Source organism: Acomys minous (assembly GCF_964271855.1).
Source record: "Acomys minous genome assembly, chromosome: 5".
Classification (NCBI taxonomy): domain Eukaryota; kingdom Metazoa; phylum Chordata; class Mammalia; order Rodentia; family Muridae; genus Acomys; species Acomys minous.
The window spans coordinates 112302469-112312979 of NC_140494.1; the positions used below are offsets into that span (position 1 = coordinate 112302469).

The 10511-nt window shown below is 44.6% G+C and overlaps 1 protein-coding gene across 3 annotated transcripts; it reads right to left on the reverse strand.

Annotated features, from left to right (window-relative positions):
• Positions 1 to 931: 931 nt before the first annotated feature.
• Positions 932 to 9036, reverse strand: LOC311597814 (uncharacterized protein C11orf87 homolog). 3 transcript variants are annotated; one of them, XM_084782229.1, is made up of 2 exons: positions 7893 to 9036; positions 932 to 6440 (listed from the first exon to the last, which is right to left on the reverse strand). In XM_084782229.1, exon 2 carries the CDS (start codon positions 6182 to 6184, stop codon positions 5591 to 5593), a length of 594 nt encoding a protein of 197 aa, XP_084638355.1. In that variant the 5' UTR covers positions 6185 to 6440; positions 7893 to 9036; the 3' UTR covers positions 932 to 5590. The 3 variants fall into 3 exon arrangements, with proteins under 3 accessions (XP_084638355.1, XP_084638354.1, XP_084638356.1); XM_084782228.1 differs by lacking the exon at positions 7893 to 9036 and adding an exon at positions 7512 to 7884; XM_084782230.1 differs by lacking the exon at positions 7893 to 9036 and adding an exon at positions 7217 to 7493.
• Positions 9037 to 10511: the final 1475 nt, after the last annotated feature.

The window sequence follows — 10511 nt, forward strand, 5'->3', positions numbered from 1 at the left end:
AGCAGGCAGAATCTCTGGAAGAGAGAAAAGACCATGAAGAGAAATAGCTGTTTATTTTAGTCTGGGACAATTTTTAGAAAAAAAAAAAAACAGAAGAATAAAATGAAGCAAGTACCATGAAGGTTTTTCTCATTCCTCTATAATGATGAGAAGCCAAAAAGAGGGTTGGTAGTGTGTGATAAACATCTTAACAGCTTTTTAGGGTAAATGACAAGCCTACATCTACTCAGACATTGGACTGTGACCTTTGCAGAGTGAGGGTATGTGCCTTAAGCAGAAGTGCTCCTGCATGACATCTAACATGGTACAAGAACCTTAGAGCTGGGGTGGCACGGGTGGCAGTTTGATTCATGATCCAAAGAAAGAAATCACTCCTTTCTAGGCAGGTCCAGAACACAGGAAGCACAGACCATTGGACCTCTGATGGGGAGGCAGTGCTCCCAATAGTCTGGGGTCTAAGACTACAGACATGAGTGTCGGGAGGAAGTCAAGGCAGGACAATAACACCATACCTAAGAAGCAGTTCTGACAAGCCGCATTTCAGAAGGATTCAGCAAGGGCCCATCTGAACTTGTATGAACTTGAGACATCTCTCTTTAAATGCCAAAAAGGGATATTGGCACATCTCTTCCAGATAAACTAGGTTATGTTAGAACAGTAAAAGAAGAGAAAGAGGGAATATCCTCAAGACTTTGAGTCGGTGCCTAACAGGGGCACTGTATTATCACAGTAGACTTAGTTATATCAAACATGTGTGTGCACACAACACACACACACACACACACACACACACACACACACACACACACACACACATTTTAATTGACAGTCTCTGTTAGAAAATTGTATCTAAATGTAAAAGGATGAGATGTTTTATAACCCTGGCATGTTGTACATTAAAGTAGTAAGGAAATAGTGTCCAAAAGGCCAATTAACAAGAAAACTCTTTTATTGATATAAAAGCAAAACAAATTTTTCATGAATTTCTAATATCTGTTTTTATTCTACCTATTGAATATACTCAAGTTCAAAGGACAGTTTCCTGTCGGTGTTGTCACTGTTGTCAACCTTTCTACGGCAGCAATCCTGTGAGTCCACACACAAGTCTCAGTGAAATATCCTCACTCAAATGGGTAAAACAACTTGAATAATCCATCTCTTCCCAATTAAAGCTGAGTAACTTCTTATTCTCTACCAAGCATTCCTACCTGGTACCAATTGTATCGTTGGCTTGGTGGCATTGATAAGTATTTATATCAAGCCATGACATCTGCTTCTCAAATGCTACTAAATAAGGGGGGAAAACAGAATCAGATTTATAGTCAGTTCAATGATGAAAATACCTTCCCGTGTAGATGGGACAGTTCATTCTTACATGAACTGAAACACCTGTCAACCACACCACCACTTCCAAATATGAACAAGTGGCTTTTCAGATTCAAGTCCAAAGCCTAGATTCCCCTGGGAGTGGACTTTAAAAGCCATATTAATGTTTTTTTTTCTAATTTAGCCCATAACTTTCAGATAATATCAGCTAGTAATTTCTTAGCTATTATTCATTTAAAAAAGTACTTAAAGCCTATGCCTATGCATTGGAATAAGACATTTTAGTCATTATCTAATTAATTCAATGGTTACAGATAGGAAGGGTAAAAAAAAGTCAAATGCCAAGTAATATTTTAAAGCTAAATTGTTCATAGTTTCCAAAAAGCTACTTGTCAAACTAAACAAATAATAATAATATTTCATTTACCTTTAAGTATGCAGATATACGTTGTATCCCATACAACATGTAAGTTGAAAAAGAAAAAAAGAAAAATCAAAGTGCACTCCGTGATTGTGGTCGAGATGACCCCAAAGCTCTTACAGATAGATTTTTATTCCGTCTAGATAGCTGGACCACATTGACATGGTCATAACTTCATTATCATTGCTACATTTGAGTCACTAATATAGGAAAGGAAGCTTATCTAATTACCAATTTCCCAAGCCAAGGAAGACTCTCCCCTTCCATTAAACAAAGAGAAAGTCATTCCAATTTGACCCCAGAGAAACAAGTGCATGCATCTACCTGACTTCTCAGATCCTCTCTCAATCAGAGGATGGAACAACTATTTGGTTTCAGTCTCATACTTATAATGACAGAAAAGAGAATACAAAAAGTCCATTGTAAATTTGTACAAAATGTATGCATATATAAATACATATCTATGGGTGTATATAAATTCTAAAGATTATATCCATCTACATCTTCAAGAGTCAGAGTCCCATACAATTGACATATCGGCATTCTCTCTCTATTTTCTCATTTTTAAAACAGTAAGAATCAAGCATGCTACCTTATAATACTGAATAGCAAGTGCAGGAGTTGAGCTGTAACTATAGAGGGTTGAAGCAATTAGTTTGACGGGACATCAGTAAACAAAATCCTTAGAGTAAATTTAGCTATTTTGCATATTGCCTTTTGTCTCATTGAAAAATGAAAACCTGAATGTCATATGGGTCAGTTGAGCTCTCTAAGTAGCAATCTAAATAGAGCCTATAGAAATTTGCATTGTCATATGCTTATTGCAATAATTTGGTGTGGGATCTGGCCTACTAGAATTTCATGTGGTTCTCTTTCTAGCTCACAGAAATCTTGAGTAACACCACCAGGTTCACAGCATATTAAACTCAGTATGAAATGTAGTTAACAAGCTGCATCATCTTTTAAATAGGACACAATTAAAATGTTAAACCCTAGTCAATTGATGGAAAAGGCGTATACACTTAACGGTGCACAATAATAGCACATTACAGATGTGTGCTTATGATTAGAGGTATCGAGACTTTTAAAATACACATAATTAGTTTACTTCTCATTCCCTCCATTTCTTTTGGAAAAAGTATATAGGACATTGCCCCCTAGGGTGTACAGGCTGCTTCTTGGAAGGGGGTTATTATTGCATGCCTTGAATGCACTGTGATTCATAAGGCAAGAACACATGAGTCGCTTCAGCACCAAGGAAGTGGAATCAGCATCTAGCACTGCTCAAAACAGAATATCTTATTGCTTTAATAAAATGGGAAATTAGTTACGGTTAAAAAAAAAAGTACACCAAATAATGGGAAGAAAGTAATATCTATGCACTGAAGTAAGCTCATTGAAATGATGAAGCTTCCTTCTGGGTTCCTGGTTCTATTGAGATTTCACTCCCAAAACCTCTCCTGTAAGAAGGTGTTAAGAGCTACAGTTGGATGGGGGTAAGTTAAAAAGATTAATGGACATTCTCCTTCACAGTGCCTTAGCCATTCTGCTGTGCAATGTAGATCTTTGACACACTAACAGGTTCCTTGGTGGCCTGAGGGAGTGAACGCACTCTGGCCTGTTACTAGAAAGTGACTAAGGCACTGGAGAGAATCTGGTTCGTTGTTTAATATATTGTATCCAAATATTACACCTGGTCTTCCTAATGATAAAACATGACCTGCCTAAATGATGGTCTTCTGTGCTTCATAAAAGGACTTGGATGATATCTGATGGGTGACTAAATCAACCTTACTAAATTATTTTTATAAAGATACAGGCTGAGCTTGGGACACCTTATATATAACCAAAAGAAAACATTAGCAGCAATAGTTTCTATGGGATAATAAGCACATACAACGTGAAATAAGGCAGAACATTGAGGGCAACTAGTGGCCTGGTAGAGGGATATGTGTGGGGGTGCCGCTGCCTTCCACCCTGCAGCAGACTCTAACATCGATGGGTTTGTTTGACATTTGAAGAGAGGACAAAAGATTTATTTCCTCTCTCACTTCCTTTTTTTTCCTTAACATTTTCTAAGTGTTCAGGGGGGTTAATTAGGCCAGACTTGGGAAGATGAATGATCCCCCCTTTGCTGTATATCAGATGCAGGCACAGAGTTGTAACTAAACAAGCTGTAAACATTTTTATCCTGTAAGCGTTTACTTGGAAATTTGCACGTCCTGTCATCCAAATTGTCCAACATCTCCACCAGTCTTTACCCCCCAAACACATACAGTACAAGCAAGCGCACACACCATTGCCTCCAGGTGGTAACTGCATGCAGAGAACTACAGGCACTGTTTAAATATTAACCATGTTTTTAAATAGATGGCGTTCCAGCACATCCATTACTTGTTTTCTGTTGTGGTTGTTTCTGTTATTCACAAAAGAAAAAAAAATGGAAACATGGGTGTCATCATTTTATAATAGTCTACTACAGAGTAAAATACAAAAAGATCACTTCTGGAAACAGCAGAAGCCAGGCCTGCACCACCGACTTCCTCAGCCAGTGGCCACCATTATATCAACAGCTGGAAAGTCAGAACAAGAATATACACATGAAGGACATATCACAGAACTATAGTTTTCTTCTGTATTTGGTACCAGTAGAATAAGTATATAACAAAGGTACACTTGTTCTCAAAATAAAACACAAACATACTGGTCAGTTAGATACTGCATTTTCAGACCTGCACATACCTAATACTTTTTTTTTTTTTACATAAAGGTAACTTATGCAATGTATAATAATAAGAAAAACAATAGTACACACTAATCCAATTGTATAAAAAGAAGAAAGAAACCAACCAAACCCAAGACAATCACGTTCCAAAACATCTCCTTCTTTGGTCTGCACAACCAGAGGAAGTAACCATGAAGGCGAGACATTTCAGCACCAGGCCTGGCTGGACAGCTCCCCATTTCTCTGAGGCTCAAGACAAAAAAATCAAAACCAAAACCAAAAAAAACAAAAAACAAAAACAAAACAAACAAACAAACAAAAATCCCACCACCAATCAAGTGTGAAAGTGGAGCCTGACAGGGAGCAAAAGCAAATTGTATGGTTTTTGTTCTTTGTGCTCGGCCAGCGAGAGATATTTCTAAGTGAACTCAAATTCTGCAAGGGGGAAACAAAAAAGTGAGATGACTGACTAGAGAGGGGTTACCTGTTCTAAACATTTTTTTTCTGGGACATTCTTTGTGGTCTCTGGTGCTTAATGTAGATGTTTCCTTTATAATATACTATTGCCTGAGCCCAGCTGAAGGTGAGGAAAGGGGAGGTGAGAAAAGCTAAAGGAAAAGTGAAAGCGCATGGGGGAGGGGCAGAAAGGCGACTAAACCTTCACTTGACAGCTATATACAACATGACCGGCCCCCTCCCTTCCCTTTGCTTCGGTGTCAATGTCTTTTATATATTTGGTAGCTTGTGAAGTCTCTCCTCCTTACTGGGGGGCGGGGGAGGGGGACGGGGTGGAGAGGGAAGGTACAGCCTTCATTGACAATGAGAATTATGTGATTTGTCATGCGCTTGGACTGTGTTATTAATAGTATAATAATTACTATAAATATCAATAAAGTATTATCAGCGTTATTTCTTCCTCTGAGACTTTCCTCGCCCAATATTTACAAATACCGCACAGTGCCTCGGCGGAGGAGAAACAGTAAAAGGGCGGGCAGGTAAGGAAAGAGGGCAGAGAAAAGAGGGGCCAGAGGAGAACGGAAGAGGAAGAAAGGAGGAACAAAAGCGAGGATGGTAAAGATGCTGGAAACGAGGAAGGGGTCAGGAGAGGGGCTACACAATCAGGACAGTACCACCGTTTGCAAAAGGCCCTCGCCAGGTGTGTCCAAGCAGGAGGAAGCTGCCTGTGCTCCGTGTGGACTGGGTGCTGGCGGTGGAAGAGGAGGCGCACAGGGACCCTGGCACAGGAGACCAGGAGATGAAGAGGAGGAAGAGGTGGCATTGGAGGGGGTGCTGAAGGCGGAGTCCTGGGACTGCCTCTCCAGCCGGGTTTCTTTTCCATGGATCGGAGGTTGAACACCTGCTCGGGGCAGCCCCCCACCACCACCGTGGCTGCTGCTGCAATGATCTCTCTCGTATTCCTCCTGAGCTCTCTGCATCTTGCGCTTCTTCATCCTACGCTTGTGGATGTGGAAGGTGGAGAGGGACAGCACAATGAGGCAGAAGATGAGAGTGACCAGGACAATCAGCACCAGCGTGGATGAGAAAGACTGGAAGAGCTGCTGTCCCACCTGCGTGATGCAGGTGCCACCACCTGCGCCTGAGCTGCGGACACCTGCGTTGCTGCCTCCACTGGCGTTGTGGGAAGCAAAGGTCCGGTTCAGGAGACAAGGCGGCAGTGCCAGCCTCAGCTCTTTCGGCGCCCTGGCACTCATCGGCGCTGGGCTGAGAGGGGCCAGGCCCACCAGGCTTCCTCTGTTGGACACACGGTTCCCACCAGCCAAAACAGGACAAGAGCCCACGCCACCCCAACTGCTCCCTAGCGCTGGAGAGGGAGTGCTCCAGCTAGACTCAGGGAGCAACTGCCGGCAAGCAAGCAAGCTGGCCAGAGCTAGTAGCCCCAAGGAGATTGTCTCCGTTCTTTCTTGATCTTGTCTCCAAGCGCCCTGTTTTCTTTCCCCAGGCTCAGGGCTGCAAAGAAAACAGGATTAGTTAGGGTCCTGGTCACTGCCAAGGCGAGTGCGGAGAACGAGAGGGATCTGCCACCACTGCCAAGGGTACCTCAAATGGGCGCTGTCATCTCCACAACCCACCAACCCAACCCTATGGCTCCTGACAGCGCAGGAGAGAGGCTGCCAGCTGCTCCGCTGGCTCAGATGGGGTCTGGTGTCCGCATCGCACCGCGGAGACACTGGTTACTCAGCACAGAAGGCAGCTGCCCTGCCCCCTGCACAACTTTCTAATTGCCACCAACAGTGGCCGCCAGGGCTTTCTCTATCTACTTCCCAGAAAGCCAACTGCCCTCTTCTCTGCGCTCCGCTCCGCTCCGTGGACCTCTTCTCACTCTCGCCAGCACTCACTCCAAGTAAGCTTCCTGTCTGCAGTCTTCCTTTCCCATCCCTCCCTCTCCAGACACTTCCACCCTGGACCTTCAGATCCCCGAGGACCCAGTCCCAGGGGATATACCCCGCTGTCTCTGTCCCTGACCACAAAGGACAGGCTGGATCTGGTACACAGGATCGTGCTGGACCTTTCTCCAGCCTTCTCTCTTTCTACCTTCCTCCCCCTTCCTCTCCATCAAAAGCAGCTGAAATACCCTTCTCAGCGGAGGCACATCCTCACAAACGCCCCCCTCCTCCCCATCTCCCAGAGCCTCCCACTCGACAGTATCCTGTATCCTTTTTCTTTTTCCCAGAGCAGAAACTGGAAGGGGAAGGGTTCCCGCCTGCAAAGTTTGGGGAACCGACCTTGTCTCCAGCCATCCCCGGGCCCTGTCCCCAGGGCCCAGAGGCAATGGCAGAGCACTAAGCAGGGAGGATCCACAGCAGGCAGCAAAGCTCCCTTGCCTCTCCCAAGAGGCAGGGGCAAACTGTTGCACTGCGGAGCAGCAAGGCAAAGCACTAGCCTCCGCCGGGGCAGGGGCGGGGGCCGAAGCTTTGACCAGAGGTTCCTGCGCAGGCCGCGGGAGTGGTCTTACCCACCCACATCCTGCGGCTGGGCTCCCTGGCCACGGAAGCCTTCAGCCAGACCATTCTCTCTTACCTGGAATGGCCAGCTCGATCCCAGAGAAGAAGCCCCCGCCTTGGCTGCAGTGGCAGCTGCAGAAGGCGCGGAGCGCAGGGACCAGAGACAGAGCCACGCTGCTGCTGCCGCCGCCGTCTCCGCCGCCGCCGCTGCCTTCGCTGCTGCTGCTACCGGGAGCTCAGCTCCTTAGCCTATTGCCAGAGAGGCCGGTGACGTCAGGCAGCCACCGCCAGGGCTCCAAGCCACCCTTTAGGCCCCCACCCACCCTCATACCCAACACCTTGTCCTGGCAAAACAGCCTCTGCCAACACCATTCCCAGTTTCCTGCTGTTTCCCAGCTTTGGGGCTGGGAGGAGCAAACCCACTCCCACCCCCACCTCCACCCTGCCAGCAACCCACCTTCAGCAGTAGCATTCCTTTGCCTAGGAAGGCGCAGCCTTCAGTTCTTCCATTGCTCGCTGCTTTATCCTCAATCCGTCTCCAGGTACACGGTTTTGCTCCAGGAGCACCTTCTCCCCTGGGGATGCACTTCTTTCCTGTTGACTGATCGGAGTCCCTGCTACCTCCACATCCTATTTTGCTGCCTCTGGTTCTAGGCATAAGCTGCTTGTACTAGGGAGACGACCGGGACATTTGTCAACACAACTGTGGCAGAATCAGAAACAGGAGCCTAAATATGCTTCAAAGCCTGCGTTGTCTCCACCAGTCACCAAAGTGTGTCATCCCATCTGCTCTTTGATTTCTTCCCTCAGACGCTCAGCTCATCTTCAGGCCCCGGAGCACATTCAATGTACTGAACACCCCTTCTCTTTTGAGGATCTCACTTTATGAGCACACAAAGCATTCACGGGCTTATAGGGCAGTAAGGGGTGCAGGAACCAGTGACCTGTAAAGATTCTCAGCATCCCATGTAGCGCCCGAAAAGTGCTCCTTCATTGTCTCTAATTTTTGTCAAAGTGCTTGATACATTCGCTCTTTAACTTAAATGCATATATCATGTAAAAAGGCTCTCAGCAGCCTTCAAAAACCTTGTTAGAGACTAGTGAACAATTAATTTGGGATCCTTGCAGAAACGGAAATAGTGTATTCTATAGAGCAGCCATATTCAAAACAGAGTATGCGTAACAAACGAGTAATTGGAAATGCTGGCTTGGAACACTAAAGACTGTATGGTCTTTAAGGCCACTCAGATAACTTATTAAAAGTGTGTTGCTTTCTTCCCTCTCATCTTGTTTACCTCCTGTCTTTGAGTCCAGCAGTGTGCAGCATTTACCCACTGAGTTGGACAGTGAAGTGTGGGTTCCTGTTTCTTTGTACTATGCATCACGAAGGGAAGCTAACAGGAATCCTAGATCCTTTTTACCCACTGGTATCAGCTATAGTTGTGAAGTGGAGTCTGGTATGAAAAGAAACAAGATTTCTCCTTCTGGCCCTATATTCCTATCTAGCCTTACTCCAAATTGTCATTTTTCCTCTTTCTGCTCATGCAATAAATGAATCCTCCCTCCACCCCAACTTTGTTTTCATTCATTGGAGCACAAATCACCTAGGGCTTGGAGGAAGAACATAGCATTAAAGCACTTGCGAATGTGCAGAAGGCCCTGCGTTCTATCCACAGCACTGCAAAGGGGAGGAAGCTGTCGGCTTTATCTTCGTAACTGTGTCAATAGGAAAAGGTGCTCCGAAGCTAATAGTTCATTGTATGAATCAGGCACGGTTGCTTCAGAGCACAGGCTGATGTAACCCCTTGACTGCCAAAGATGCACAGTTAATGACAGCCAATCACCTAGCTGCTTTGCATACACCTCCCTGGCCAGAATGAGGTCCTGATGCTTGTTAAAGCCTCCTTCCACATTTAGTGATTCTGCCTTCAGTAGGCTTGGAAGGTGCTGAGCCTTTGTTTGCTTCACTGTGACAGCTGAGAGTTCACTACTGGCACCGGGCACCTGACAGGCAATGGTCAATTGGTGCACAGTCTCCTCACTCTTGAAAAGCTAAGTCTCATCAACATGTTGTAAGGCAAAAAACAAAACAAAACAAAACAAAACAAAAAACAAGCAAACAAACAAAAAAACAGTTCTGAATACTCCAAAAAGAGATGTGGTTATTTAGGGAGAATCTTTAGCAGGGGGGAAAATAAGTCATGTTGTTTAAAAAAAAAAAAGAAAGAAAAGAAAAGAAAAACAGAATTAACTGTGCCATGATTCCAGATTATGTCATGGGTTGCCAGTGTTCTTACTCTTTTGTTACAAATGAGGACCATCTGCTATACTAGGAATACTCAAGGTGTCTGTGCTGTTTCACACAACCTGTGGAAAGACGATGTCTCATCCTACATAACTTACGTCAAGCCACAGTTCAGAGTGATTCGGGAGACAATGGTATTTAACTGCAGATGATTTAGGTAAATTAAAGGCATACGTTTTCAAGCCAAAAGCCCATTACATTTTCCCCCATCTTCTCTTCTGGTCTGTAAATTCATGAATTTTGTGCTGAAACCAAATATATAGACCTGGTAGGATTCAAACCTGAGGAACAGTGAGGCAGGGGTCGGGGTGGGGAGTAAGTCTGCTACCTGATAGCCTGCAGGATCTTGACCTCCCTAGATGGCCGTATGGTTTTGCAGAATGTGGTTTAAGTCCAGATTTCCATGAAGTAGCTGCCAACCTTTTAGCTAACACTCCTTAAGACTGGAAAACCAGAGTGCTTCTGGGGTTCTCAGAATCTTCCCTTAATGGGAAATCTTCTCTGCACTCAAGCATATTTCAGAGAGTTAGGAGTAACGTAAAACACAATTTAATGTTTAATTAGGGATCTCTAGCTTAGAAAGAAGGACTACAACGCACCTGGGCACCCAACCAAGGGTGCCAGAGTGAGCAATAATTATTATTATATTTATTATTTTACTTATAAAACAGTAAGATCCTGGCTGTGTTAAGCTCTCTAAAGTAGCATTTATCTTTACTACCACCCTACAAAGGTACTGTTACCAGCGTAAATTTGTTTATTTATTCATTT

Bases quoted from the DNA above. Each gene is read 5' to 3' on its own strand.
- LOC311597814 (XM_084782229.1), bottom strand. From the start codon at position 6,184: ATGAGTGCCAGGGCGCCGAAAGAGCTGAGGCTGGCACTGCCGCCTTGT.